This window comes from Pseudophryne corroboree, chromosome 4, assembly GCF_028390025.1.
Source record: "Pseudophryne corroboree isolate aPseCor3 chromosome 4, aPseCor3.hap2, whole genome shotgun sequence".
NCBI lineage: Eukaryota > Metazoa > Chordata > Amphibia > Anura > Myobatrachidae > Pseudophryne > Pseudophryne corroboree.
The window spans coordinates 887,295,748-887,310,568 of NC_086447.1; the positions used below are offsets into that span (position 1 = coordinate 887,295,748).

Here is a 14,821-nt window from a genome sequence, read left to right on the forward strand (position 1 = left end):
CAGCCAAAATATATAAATGCCCATTCCACAAGGAAGGTGGGCTCATCTTGGGCGACTGCCCGAGGGGTCTCGGCTTTACAACTTTGCCGAGCTGCTACTTGGTCAGGGGCACACCCTGGCTGAGGAGGACCTGGAGTTCTCTCACTCGGTGCTGCAGAGTCATCCGCACTCTCCCGCCCGTTTGGGAGCTTTGGTATAATCCCCATGGTCCTGACGGAGTCCCCAGCATCCACTTAGGACGTCAGAGAAAATAAGATTTTACTTACCGATAAATCTATTTCTCGTAGTCCGTAGTGGATGCTGGGCGCCCATCCCAAGTGCGGATTGTCTGTAATACTTGTACATAGTTTTTGTTACAAAAAAATCGGGTTGTTATTGTTGTGAGCCGTCTGTTCAGAGGCTCCTACGTTTGTCATACTGTTAACTGGGTTTAGATCACAAGTTATACGGTGTGATTGGTGTGGCTGGTATGAGTCTTACCCGGGATTCAATATCCTTCCTTATTGTGTACGCTCGTCCGGGCACAGTATCCTAACTGAGGCTTGGAGGAGGGTCATAGGGGGAGGAGCCAGTACACACCACCTGATCCTAAAGCTTTAGTTTTGTGCCCTGTCTCCTGCGGAGCCGCTAATCCCCATGGTCCTGACGGAGTCCCCAGCATCCACTACGGACTACGAGAAATAGATTTATCGGTAAGTAAAATCTTATTTTTTTGCACCAGGACCAGGCGCAGAGCCCGGTGCTGGTTGATGAAATATGGGGGAACCGCTGTCATTTTCCCCCCATATTTTTTCAACCAGGACCGGCTCAAAGAGCCCGAGGCTGGTTATGCTTAGGAGGGGGGACCCCACGCAATTTTTTTCAGATTTAAAATCAATTAAAACACATTTTTAAGGGACACAATGAAGCCCTGCACGGATCTCGCAGATCCGTCCGGAATTCCTTGTGTTTTGTCAGGCAGTGTTTTACTCATCACTCCCGTAAAACACTGCCTGACATTACAAATCATATCGACATCGGAAAAAACGATTGTGCAAAACTCGGCAGCTTAGTGAATGACCGTATCAGGATTCAAAAAGTTGCAGTAAAATGCACCCGATACCATTCGAGTTCAAACACCCTTAAAAACGTAAAAAACACGAATATTAGTAAATAAACCCCTATGTGTACATTGTGCACTATTTTGATTAAATATGTAATGTGTTTTTATGGCTTTTCTATGCGATTACAAATACTACCATAATTACTCATACCACGCGCTAATACGCAGGACTGTGGGAGTGATCATACGCAAATTGCGAATATGCGCACGCACGGCAGAACAAGTACGCGCACGGAGGCCATCTGTGTGTAGTTTGTACGTGACGTGTGTACTGCAATATTTTTCAACTTCAACACAGGGGACAGTCAGTGAGTGATGAGTGATACAGGGGACAGTCAGTGAGTGATGAGTGACACAGGAGGACAGTCAGTGAGTGATCAGTGACACACAAGGACAGTCAGTGAGTGATGAGTGACACAGGAGACAGTGAGTGATGAGTGACACAGGAGGACAGTCAGTGAGTGATGAGGGACACAGGAGACAGTGAGTGATGAGTGACACAGGAGGAAAGTCAGTGAGTGATGAGTGATACAAGAGGACAGTCAGTGAGTGATCAGTGACACACAAGGACAGTCAGTGAGTGATAAGTGATACAGGGGACATTGAGTGATGAGTGACACAGGAGGACAGTCAGCGAGTGATCAGTGACACAGGAGACAGTGAGTGATGAGTGATACAGGAGGACAGTCAGTGAGTGATGAGTGACACAGGAGGACAGTCAGTGAGTGATAAGTGATACAGGGGACATTGAGTGATGAGTGACACAGGAGGACAGTGAGTGATGAGTGACACAGGAGGACAGTCAGTGAGTGATCAGTGACACAGGAGACAGTGAGTGATGAGTGACACAGGAGACAGTGAGTTATGAGTGATACAGGAGGACAGTCAGTGAGTGACAGTGTCGGACTGGGACATGAAGGGCCCACTGGGGGAATGCAGTTATAGGGGCCCATAATTAAGGGTGTGGCCAGCCTAAAAAGGGTGTGTGGCCTGCCTCCACAGAGGCTTGAAATACACAATAGTCTAGTGCAGTGTAATGCAACATATCTACCATGTATAATACAAGTGCACAGTCTGGAACCTGATCCCTAGAGGTAGGAGTGGGCACTCAGGCAGTGGGGCCTACTGGTGGTTTCCCTGATACCCCTGTGGGCCAGTCCGACCGTGATGAGTGATACAGGGGACAGTCAGTGAGTGATGAGTGACACACAAGGACAGTCAGTAAGTAATACAGGGGACATTGAGTGATGAGTGACACAGGAGGACAGTCAGCGAGTGATCAGTGACACATAAGGACAGTCAGTGAGTGATGAGTGACACAGGAGGACAGTCAGTGAGTGATGAGTGACACAGGAGGACAGTCAGTGAGTGATAAGTGATACAGGGGACATTGAGTGATGAGTGACACAGGAGACAGTGAGTGATGAGTGACACAGGAGGACAGTCAGTGAGTGATAAGTGATACAGGGGACATTGAGTGATGAGTGACACAGGAGGACAGTGAGTGATGAGTGACACAGGAGGACAGTGAGTGAGTGATCAGTGACACAGGAGACAGTGAGTGATGAGTGATACAGGAGACAGTGAGTGATGAGTGACACAGGAGGACAGTGAGTGAGTGATCAGTGACACAGGAGACAGTGAGTGATGAGTGATACAGGAGACAGTGAGTGATGAGTGATACAGGAGGACAGTCAGTGAGTGATGAGTGATACAGGGGACAGTCAGTGAGTGATGAGTGATACAGGAGGACAGTCAGTGAGTGATGAGTGATACAGGAGGACAGTCAGTGAGTGATGAGTGATACAGGAGGACAGTCAGTGAGTGATGAGTGATACAGGAGGACAGTCAGTGAGTGATGAGGGACACAGGAGACAGTGAGTGATGAGTGATACAGGAGACAGTGAGTGATGAGTGATACAGGAGGACAGTCAGTGAGTGATGAGTGATACAGGGGACAGTCAGTGAGTGATGAGTGATACAGGGGACAGTCAGTGAGTGATGAGTGATACAGGAGGAAAGTCAGTGAGTGATGAGTGACACAGGAGGACAGTCAGTGAGTGATGAGGGACACAGGAGACAGTGAGTGATGAGTGACACAGGAGGACAGTCAGTGAGTGATGAGGGACACAGGAGACAGTGAGTGATTAGTGACACAGGAGGACAGTCAGTGAGTGATGAGGGACACAGGAGACAGTGAGTGATGAGTGACACAGGAGGACAGTCAGTGAGTGATGAGGGACACAGGAGGACAGTCAGTGAGTGATGAGGGACACAGGAGACAGTGAGTGATGAGTGACACAGGAGGACAGTCAGTGAGTGATGAGGGACACAGGAGGACAGTCAGTGAGTGATGAGTGATACAGGGGACAGTCGGTGAGTGATGAGTGACACAGTAGGAAAGTCAGTGAGTGATGAGTGACACAGGAGGACAGTCAGCGAGTCATAAGTGATGCAGGAGGACAGTCAGTGAGTGATGAGTGACACAGGAGGACAGTCAGTGATTGATGAGTGACACAGGAGGACAGTCAATGAGTGAAGAGTGACACAGGAGGACAGTCAGTGAGTGATGAGTGATACAGGGGACAGTCAGTGAGTGATGAATGATACAGGAAGTCAGGGGACAGTCAGTGAATGAGGTGATAGAGGAGGTCAGTCAGTGAGTGATGAGTGAATGAGGTGATGAGTGATACAGGAGGACAGTCAGTGAATGAGGAGACAAGTGACACTTATGGACAGCCAGTGAATAAGGCGATGAGTGATACAGGAGGACAGCCAGTGAATAAGGTGATGAGTGATACAGGAGGAAAGTCAGTGAATGAGGTGATGAGTGATACAGGAGGAAAGTCAGTGAATGAGGTGATGAGTGATACAGGAGGACAGCCAGTGAATGAGATGATGAGTGAGACAGGAGGACAGCCAATGAATGATGTGATGAGTGATACAGGAGGACAGTCAGTGAATGAGGTGATGAGTGATACAGGAGGACAGCCAGTGAATAAGGTGATGAGTGATACAGGAGGAAAGTCAGTGAATGAGGTGATGAGTGATACAGGAGGACAGCCAGTGAATAAGGTGATGAGTGATACAGGAGGAAAGTCAGTGAATAAGGTGATGAGTGATACAGGAGGAAAGTCAGTGAATAAGGTGATGAGTGATACAGGAGGAAAGTCAGTGAATGAGATGATGAGTGAGACAGGAGGACAGTCACTGAATGAGGTGATGAGTGATACAGGAGGACAGTCACTGAATGAGGTGATGAGTGATACAGGAGGACAGCCAGTGAATAAGGTGATGAGTGATACAGGAGGAAAGTCAGTGAATAAGGTGATGAGTGATACAGGAGGAAAGTCAGTGAATGAGATGATGAGTGAGACAGGAGGACAGCCAATGAATGAGGTGATGAGTGATACAGGAGGACAGTCACTGAATGAGGTGATGAGTGATACAGGAGGACAGTCAGTGAATGAGGTGATGAGTGATACAGGAGGACAGCCAGTGAATGAGGTGATGAGTGATACAGGAGGACAGTCAGTGAATGAGGTGATGAGTGATACAGGAGGACAGTCACTGAATGAGGTGATGAGTGATACAGGAGGACAGTCAGTGAATGAGGTGATGAGTGATGCAGGAGGACAGCCAGTGAATAAGATGATGAGTGAGACAGGAGGACAGTCAGTGAATGAGGTGATGAGTGATACAGGAGGACAGTCAGTGAATGAGGTGACAAGTGACACTTGTGGACAGCCAGTGAATAAGATGATGAGTGATACAGGAGGACAGTCAGTGAATGAGGTGATGAGTGACACTGGTGGACAACCAGTGAATGAGGTGATGAGTGATAAAGGAGGACAGTCAGTGAATGAGGTGATGAGTGATACAGAAGGACAGTCAGTGAATGAGGTGATGAATGATACAGGAGGACAGTCAGTGAATGAGGTGATGAGTGATACAGGAGGACAGTCACTGAATGAGGTGATGAGTGATACAGGAGGACAGTCACTGAATGAGGTGATGAGTGATACAGGAGGACAGTCACTGAATGAGGTGATGAGTGATGCAGGAGGACAGCCAGTGAATAAGATGATGAGTGATACAGGAGGACAGTCAGTGAATGAGGTGATGAGTGATACAGGAGGACAGTCAGTGAATGAGGTGATGAGTGATACAGGAGGACAGTCAGTGAATGAGGTGATGAGTGACACTGGTGGACAACCAGTGAATGAGGTGATGAGTGATAAAGGAGGACAGTCAGTGAATGAGGTGATGAGTGATACAGAAGGACAGTCAGTGAATGAGGTGATGAATGATACAGGAGGACAGTCAGTGAATAAGGTGATGAATGATACAGGAGGACAGTCAGTAAATGAGGTGATGAGTGATACAGGAGGACAGCCAGTGAATGAGGTGATGAGTGATACAGGAGGACAGTCAGTGAATGAGGTGATGAATGATACAGGAGGGCAGTCAGTGAATGAGGTGATGAGTGATACAGGAGGACAGTCAGTGAATGAGGTGATGAGTGATACAGGAGGGCAGTCAGTGAATGAGATGATGAGTGATACAGGAGGGCAGTCAGTGAATGAGGTGATGAGTGATACAGGAGGGCAGTCAGTGAATGAGGTGATGAGTGATACAGGAGGACAGTCAGTGAATGAGGTGATGAATGATACAGGAGGGCAGTCAGTGAATGAGATGATGAGTGATACAGGAGGGCAGTCAGTGAATGAGGTGATGAGTGATACAGGAGGGCAGTCAGTGAATGAGGTGATGAGTGATACAGGAGGACAGTCAGTGAATGAGGTGATGAATGATACAGGAGGACAGTCAGTGAATGAGGTGATGAGTGATGCAGGAGGACAGTCAGTGAATGAGGTGATGAATGATACAGGAGGACAGTCAGTGAATGAGGTGATGAGTGATACAGGAGGACAGTCAGTGAATGAGGTGATGAGTGATACAGGAGGACAGTCAGTGAATGAGGTGATGAATGATACAGGAGGACAGTCAGTGAATGAGGTGATGAGTGATACAGGACAGTCAGTGAATGAGATGATGAGTGATACAGGAGGGCAGTCACTGAATGAGGTGATGAGTGATACAGGAGGACAGTCAGTGAATAAGGTGATGAGTGATACAGGAGGACAGTCACTGAATGAGGTGATGAGTGATACAGGAGGACAGTCAGTGTATGAGGTGATGAGTGATACAGGAGGACAGTCAGTGAATGAGGTGATGAGTGATACAGGAGGACAGTCAGTGAATGAGGTGATGAGTGATACAGGAGGACAGTCAGTGAATGAAGTGATGAGTGATAGAGGAGGACAATCAGTGAGTTCACGGCAGCGATGCTTTTGAACTGGAAGAGTAGCTCCCTACCAGCGCAGCTCCTCCGCGCTGGCTGGAGCTACTCATCGCTGTGAGGGTCGCAGCGGCTGCGTGTGATGTCACGCAGCCGCCGCAGCCAGCCCCCCCCAACAGTCCGGGCATGCCTGCGTTGCCCGAACCGCGCTCACCTAAATGCTGCCGGCCCGCCCCCTCCCGCCCAGCGACCGCCTCTGCCTGTCAATCAGGCAGAGGCGATCGCAGGGCTGAGATAGCCGTCGGCAATGCGGCGCTGGCGCATGCGCAGTTCATACCTGATCGCTGGTGTGCAAAAACGCACAGCAGCGATCAGGTCTGAATTAGCCCCTATGTGCAGTGTAATGTGAATAAGATTGTTGTATAGTGTGGCATAATTTGAATTGGGGGTACTATTGTATGACCACGCCCCTTCCTTGTGTTGACTGCACCCTTTTTTTGCAACCAGGGGGGTGCCTAAACCCAAGCACTGGCCCTGGCTTTGCCTAATGGGGGTGTAGGTGGTGGGGAAAATTAGTTCCACCACCTCGCCGAGTCCACTTTAAGCCCTGCAAAGTGAATGAACAGAAGAGGAATGGGTGCGGTTCGTTTTATCGACAGTATCTAGGTCGACAATGTTTAGGTCGACCACTATAGGTCGACAGTCACTAGGTCGACATGGATGGAAGGTCGACAGGGTTTCTAGGTCGACATGTGCTAGGTCGACAGGTCTAAAGGTCGACATGAGGATTTTTTAATTTTTTTTTGGTGTCGTTTTCTTCGTAAAGTGACTGGGAACCCCAATTAGTGCACCGCGTCCCCTCGCATGGTGCCTTCGCTCCGCTACCGCTTCGCTCGGAACACATTACCGTTCCAATCGTAGTCCACGTGGATCGTTAAGTATGAAAAAATCCAAAAAAAAAAAAATGTGAAAAACTCATGTCGACCTTTAGACCTGTCGACCTAGCACATGTCGACCTAGAAACCCTGTCGACCTTCCATCCATGTCGACCTAGTGACTGTCGACCTATAGTGGTCAACCTAAACATTGTCGACCTAGACACTGTCGATCTTCAGACCGGATCCCAAGAGGAATCTACATCAAATCAATGGGGGTAATTCAGAGTTGATCGCAGCAGCAAATTTGTTAGCAGTTGGGCAAAACCATGGAGGTCATTCCGAGTTGTTCGCTCGGTAAAAATCTTCGCATCGCAGCGATTTTCCGCTTAATGCGCATGCGCAATGTCCGCACTGCGACTGCGCCAAGTAAATTTGCTATGCACTTAGGAATTTTACTCACGGCATTTTCATCGTTCTGGTGATCGTAATGTGATTGACAGGAAATGGGTGTTACTGGGCGGAAACAGGCCGTTTTATGGGCGTGTGGGAAAAAACGCTACCGTTTCCGGAAAAAACGCAGGAGTGGCCGGAGAAACGGGGGAGTGTCTGGGCGAACGCTGGGTGTGTTTGTGACGTCAAACCAGGAACGACAAGCACTGAACTGATCGCAGATGCCGAGTAAGTCTGAAGCTACTCAGAAACTGCTACGAGGTGTGTAATCGCAATATTGCGAATACATCGTTCGCAATTTTAAGATGCTAAGATTCACTCCCAGTAGGCGGCGGCTTAGCATGAGCAAATCTGCTAAAATCCGCTTGCGAGCGAACAACTCGGAATGACCCCCCCCCCATGTGCACTGCAGGTGGGGCAGATATAACATGTGCAGAGAGAATTAGATTTGGGTGGGGTGTGTTCAAACTGAAATCTAAATTGCAGTGTAAAAATAAAGCAGCCAGTATTTACCCTGCACAGAAACAAAATAACCCACCCACATCTAACTCTCTCTGCAAATGTTATATCTGCTCCCCCTGCAGTGCACATGGGTGGTCATTCCAAGTTGTTCGCTCGCAAGCTGCTTTTAGCAGCTTTGCACACGCTAAGCCGCCGCCTACTGGGAGTGAATCTTAGCATAGTAAAATTGCGAACGAAAGATTAGCACAATTGCGATTAGACACTTCTTAGCAGTTTCTGAGTAGCTCCAGACTTACTCTGCCACTGCGATCAGTTCAGTCAGTTTCGTTCCTGGTTTGACGTCACAAACACTCCCAGCATTCGCCCAGACACTCCCCCGTTTCTTCAGACACTCCTGCGTTTTTCCCAGAAACGGCAGCGTTTTTTTAAACACACCCATAAAACGGCCTGTTTCCGCCCAGAAACACCCACTTCCTGTCAATCACATTATGATCACCAGAACGAAGAAAAAACCTTGTAATGCCATGAGTAAAATACCTAACTGCATAGCAAATTTACTTGGCGCAGTCGCACTGCGGACATTGCGCATGCGCATTAGCGACTAATCGCTCCGTTGCGGAAAAAAATAACGAGCAATCAACTCAGAATGACCACCATGGTTTTGCCCAACTACTAACAAATTTGCTGCTGCGATCAACTCTGAATTACCCCCAATATCTGGTGTCCACACTCAGAGCCTGATTCCAATTTGTAAGGTATTGCACAGCCTCAGGGAAGCGGGCATGTAATACCGTACAAATGAAATGCAAATGCAGCAGGAGGCATCTACAGGAGATAGATGCCGCATGCATTCATCTGCAAGATCTAAGGGCTGTGTCTGAGGACGCAGCATCGGATCACCATCGCGACTATCGGTCAGGACTTGCGATTGCAGCAGTCCTCGGTCAGTCTGTGTAAGCCGAAGCTTACTCAGACTGGCCGTCGGATCCGGAAAGCCGAGTTTTGTAAAATGTACCCCGTCGTTGACCAAATGCTGCAGTGCGTCAATCATGCTGCGGCTATGGGGGAGGGGCTGCGAGCGATATTGCTAGACACGTTCTGCGCTTGCGTAGAATGGGCCTTATGCCTGCGCAGACAAAAAACTATTGGGGTTGTATGTAAACCATCAGGTTTGTGTACTAATCCTTATCAGGCCCTTAGATCTGAATTGCAATGTAAAACTAAAGCTGTCCAGCATATGGAGGCTACATGCGAAAGCAGCCAGTATTTACCCTGCATGAAAATAAAGAAAAGTATGCAACATGTTTTTTTCAAGCTGCAAAGATACTCGCCCCTGTACTTGTGGGATGCCTCAGCTACTTTATACAGTAGGAGGCGTCTATGTGCCATGAATGCAGACCTGTGTTTCATAAAGACACACCTCTTATCTGTTCCTGGAGGTTCCCTGATTACTTTGCTCCATGAAGCTTCTGCACCTTACACTAATCCCCAATCTAGTGCAGACAGGGCACCTCTGTTATCTTCTGTCAGCACAAGTATTACATTGACTCCAATAACATGAGTTCCTGCTGGTAAGCCTTTACTATTCAAGGTTAAGTCCTAGGGAATTCTGAGTATTTGAGAACGAGTTCAGTTCTATGAGAAAGGCAACTGCTGTAGGTGAAGCCCTCGCAAGACTGTTCCAAAGATTTACTACAGGAGACTGAGGGATCACAACAGTGGAGCTTGGTGGCAAATGGCAGAGAATGGCTATCGGTGTGTTTCTCATCGATGGTTGCCAATGGTGGCCTGGTCTACCACTGCTATGCAGATGATACACAACTGTACTTGTCCTTTGCTCCGGGCACTGATAACCCAATAGCAACTCTAAATGGCTGTCTAGCTGAACTCCAGGAGTGGATGAGTGCCAGCTGGCTGCGACTGAACCCGGATAAAACAGAGGTCCTTTTGATAGGACTGCAACATCAAAGGACAAGACTGCAGCATAGCCATCCAACTGGACTTACACTCGGGGATTCAGAATTACAAACCACTGATCGTGTGCGGAATCTTGGCGTTGTCCTGGATGGTGGCTTGACACTTAAACATCAGATATCAGCCACAATCAAATCCTCATTCTTTCACCTGAGGAACATAGCCAGAATCAAGCACTTAATTCCCTCAGATGATCTGCCAAAAGTCATCCATGCATTTGTATCATCTCGATTATGCACTCTTCCTTGGTCGCCAGCAAAAGAATTGCACCGCTTACAGTTGGTGCAAAACACAGCTGCCAGGCTGTTAACCGACCAGCCCCGTTCTAGCCACATAACACCCATGCTCTACTCCCTTCACTGGCTGCCTGTAAGATGGCGAATCATCTTCAAGATTGGCTTACTGAGTTTCAAAGCACTACATGACCAGGACCCAAGGTACCTGAAGCAGATTCTGACCTCATATTGCCCCACTCGATTACTGCGATCTGTAGATGAAGGACTTTTAGCAGTACCAAGAATCTCCCGTAATTCATCTGGGGGTCGAGCTTTTAGTCATGCGGCTCTGACTCTATGGAACTCACTTCCCCGCACAGTGCAAGAGGCCCTAACCATAGAATCCTTCAAAAGTAGACTCAAGACTTTCCTGTTTACTCAAGCATTTCCATAATGTCCCTTTAGTATCTACATGCTTCTGTATTTTATGAAAATGTACTTCATTATTTTCTGTACTATATTATGCTATGTATCTGTTAAGCGCCTTGAGTCCTGTTGGAGAAAGAGCGCTATATAAATAAAATGATTATTATTATTATTAATAATAATAATGGGAAAACAAGAAGAAACATCAATGGCAGGGCTGGATTAAGGGTTGTGGGGGCCCCAGAACAACAAAGTTGTGGGAGCCCCCACTCAAAAAATTGCCAAAATACCCACACACAGACAGGCAGAGACACACACAGACAGGCAGAGACACACACAGACAGACAGAGACACACACGCAAACAGATAGACAGAAACAAACACAAACTTAAAGAGGGGTCTCACCCACAGCAGTGTCACCCGCGGCTCCTCTCTGGCATTCTCCGGGTCCTCAGCATGGAGCTCTCCTGGCACGGCCGCGCAGGGGGAGTCCTTCCTGTCTCTGCCTGCATCACTCCCGAGCTCTCCTGGTCCTCACTGCTGGGGGGCGGTCCTTGCTTTTTCTGCCTGCTCCGGTCCTAGACACTCCACTGCTTCTGAATGCAAACTGCCGCTCTGTATGCACTATGCATTCAGAAGCAGCTCTCGGCAGCCTATCCCTGTGTGGGGGCCCCCTGTGTGTGGGCTCCGAGACGACCACCCCTGTCACCCCTCCCTTCTTCTGGCCATGAGCAATGGTATGAAACTATACACTGTTATCAGGGGCGCTATAATAGAGGAGGTGGCCCGTGTCCAGCCTCCTCCTAGATGGCTCGGACTCTACTGCGCATGCAAAGATCTCCGGAAAAATGGGGCAGCGGCCATTTCCCCAGTGATTTCTATACTGCGCATGCGCAGAACTCTGTGAAAATGGCTGCTGCACCATTTTCACGTGGTTTTAACAGCGCTGGTGACATCGGCACGGGACTCCGGAGGGGTGAGTATTAAAAAAATGGTACAGCGTGTGTGATGTGGGCCCTCATGGACTCAGGAGCCCATGTGCACTGCATCCATTACAGATACGCCAGTGACTGTTATACCATCGATGGTTTCTGCCATCAGTGTTTCTCGCATGTGCACTGTATTTGTTTACTGGGAAAGGGAGACCCACGGAGGAGGGGCAAAACGTGAGTGACTGTCTTGCCCGCCTATGAATGAGTGAGTGGGCGAGGCTGCAGTGCTGACTGACAGCTAATGTCTGTACACACAGCCAGAAGAGAGATGCAGCGGGGCTACAGCCTTGTAGCTCTGCGCTGCAGTTTTAGAGGAAAATGAAAACCAATGGCGATCATTGATGGTGTGAAACTGGTTGTTTTACTGCCATCAATGGTAAAACCATCGTATATTGGGTGATTACCATCGATTATTTCTAATCAGGTGGCAGCACTGTCACTCTCTTCTAAGCATGCAAGGGTCTGGCCCAGTAACATTGCAAATCACATGTGCTGTGGCCAGACCATTAAGGCTACAGAGGGGCTCGCTCCTTGTTGGGGGGTGGGGATTGTAGGACTATGGGGGACATTTACTAAGCAGTGATAAGAGCGGAGAAGTGAGCCAGTGGAGAAGTTGCCCATGGCAACCAATCAGCACTGAAGTAACATCTATAATTTGCTTACTATAAAATGATACAGAGCTGCTGATTGGTTGATGGGGCAACTTCTCCACTGGCTCACTTCTCCGCTTTTATCACTGCTTAGTAAATGTCCCCCTATATCACCAGGCCTTTGCAAAATGTGCTTTCTATATAGATCATACAGGTCAGCCTTAATAGAGAGAGACCCATCCTCATGTGATGCCACTCTGAAAATTAGTAAAGGGGTTAACCCATAGTATAACATAGTAATTATTAAACCTCCCCATCCTTGGAGTGCATTATGGGAGTGCAGCTGGCCAGGTGTAATAATGACCATCGGTTTAGTTACCCATCGGCGATCACCATCAAATTACATTAAACCATCGATGGTGAACACCAATGGTCACCCCCTCAGCATACTTGCCTACTTTTGAAAAAGCATTTCAGGGAGATTGTGAAAGTAACACCTATCAGCGCGGACGCGTACTGCTACATCTGAGAGGCGTGTCATGAAAATGACTTGCATCCAAATGTAAATGAGCCCCAAAGTTAGTAAGATCTATTGTTGAAGAAAAGACTCTTATATTTTGCAGGATGTGTTTGTGTATTATGTTTTACAAGCGGTCCCATAATGTAAGTGGACACAAGAAACCTTTAAAACGCATATAGCCATAGGGATCATTGGTGCAGATGTATTAACCTGGAGAAGGCATAAGGAAGTGATAAACCAGTGATATGTGCAAGGTGATACACGCACCAGCCAATAAGCTCCAATATGTAAATTAACAGTTAGGATCTGATTGGCTGGTGCCTGTATCACTTTGCACATATCACTGGTTTATCACTTCCTTATGCCATCTCCAGGTTAATACATCTGCCCCATTGTGCCTTATAACCAATATAGGGAAATGGCAATGATGATACCATTTAAATGTATGTATCTATGAGTTCTTTTTTTTTTTTCAGGGAGATTGAAGGACCATTTAGGGAGTGAGGGAGATAGCTACTATTTCAGGGAGTCTCCTGCAGAATGAGGGAAGGTAGGCAACTATGCCCCTCAGTCATCAATAGGTGCAAACCACCGATGTTCACGGCTGAGTGCGGTGGGCAGGGCTTAGGGGGCCACTGGTGGGTTGGGCTAAACTCAAAAATCCTGGCACCAAAGAGAAGGGAAACATTTTTTTTCTCCCAGTCTGCCATCGATGATGAAGAACCATCAGAATTCTGTCATTGATGGTAAACTCATCAACCATCAGTGGAAAGCCATTGATGGTTGTTAACCATCCATGGTCGATGCCAATCCCTAGTCCAGGTGCTTACACCTGGGAGGAAAGGAGGAGCTGTGTTTCTAAGCCTATAATTACTATAACACGTTACACGTGCATTATAAGTGTATTGCAGTAAAACACAGGCAGTTGCATAATACAGTCTTGTTTCCCAGACTCTCAGGGCGGGAGAACTTTTGTTTCCCTGCCAGAAATCTGAACCTTGCTCACCCACAGAGGAGGAGTAACAGAGAAGAGTGTGGTGTTCTCTTACCCAGAATGCAGCATTACCCACAGAGGAAGGCAAGATGTGGAGACAACTATTAGAGAATGGCAGGTGAGCTGCAATACAATGTGATACAACTTGTTGCAGAGCAGCCTGTGCTTTATACCAGCTTCAAAGTTTCAGTTACCAAACTAAAAGTTTGTGAAACCTGCAGGCTCTGAGTGTATGATGTCTGGTTGCACTGCCTGTCTGTTTTGTGCAGTCAGTATGGGTCTATCATAGGGGAGACGGGAAAGATCTCTGTAAGGGTTCATAATGTAATAATCTGCAGAATAAGAGCCATATTCAGATTTGTTAGCAAACCAAAAAAAGCACACCAATCGGCCAAACCATGTTGCGCTGCAGGTGAGGCAGATGTAACGTGCAGAGAGAGTTAGATTTGGGTGTGGTGTGTTCAAACTGTAATCTAAATTGCAGTATAAATATAAAGTAGACTGTTACTTTTATGACAAAGCAATGTTCTGCAGAACTCTAGGGGGACAATTATCTAATAATATGCAGAGTATATAAATATGTATCTTTTTCAGGGAGTAGTTGAAACAGAGCAATGTTCTGCAAATATTTAGAGAGGTCAGTAATGTAGTAATCTATAGCAGTGGTTCTTAAACTCGGTCCTCAGGACCCCACACAGTGCATGTTTTGCAGGTAACCCAGCAGGGGCACAGGTGTATTTATTACTCACTGACACATTTTAAAAGGTCCACAGGTGGAGCTAATTATTTCACTTGTAATTCTGTAAGGAGACCTGCAAAACAAGCACTGTGTGGGGTCCTGAGTACCGAGTTTGAGAACCTGTGATCTATAGCATATATCTCTATGTATCTGCCAGTGGATAGATGGAACACAGTA

At 47.5% G+C, this 14,821-nt stretch overlaps 2 protein-coding genes across 2 annotated transcripts in view; one reads left to right on the plus strand and one right to left on the minus strand.

Moving 5' to 3' along the window:
• LOC134910619 (uncharacterized) overlaps positions 1-14,821 on the minus strand; it is a 183,417-nt gene that overhangs the window by 113,406 nt on the left and 55,190 nt on the right. The gene's annotated exons all lie outside the window — the stretch shown is intronic.
• Positions 13,383-14,821, plus strand: part of LOC134910622 (epoxide hydrolase 1-like) — a 31,382-nt gene continuing 29,943 nt past the window's right edge. The window contains exons 1-2 of the mRNA XM_063918881.1: positions 13,383-13,461; positions 13,863-14,023. Of these exons, the coding sequence (XP_063774951.1) occupies positions 13,995-14,023 (29 nt within the window). The 5' untranslated portion in view covers positions 13,383-13,461; positions 13,863-13,994. The remainder of the gene's footprint in view (positions 13,462-13,862; positions 14,024-14,821) is intronic.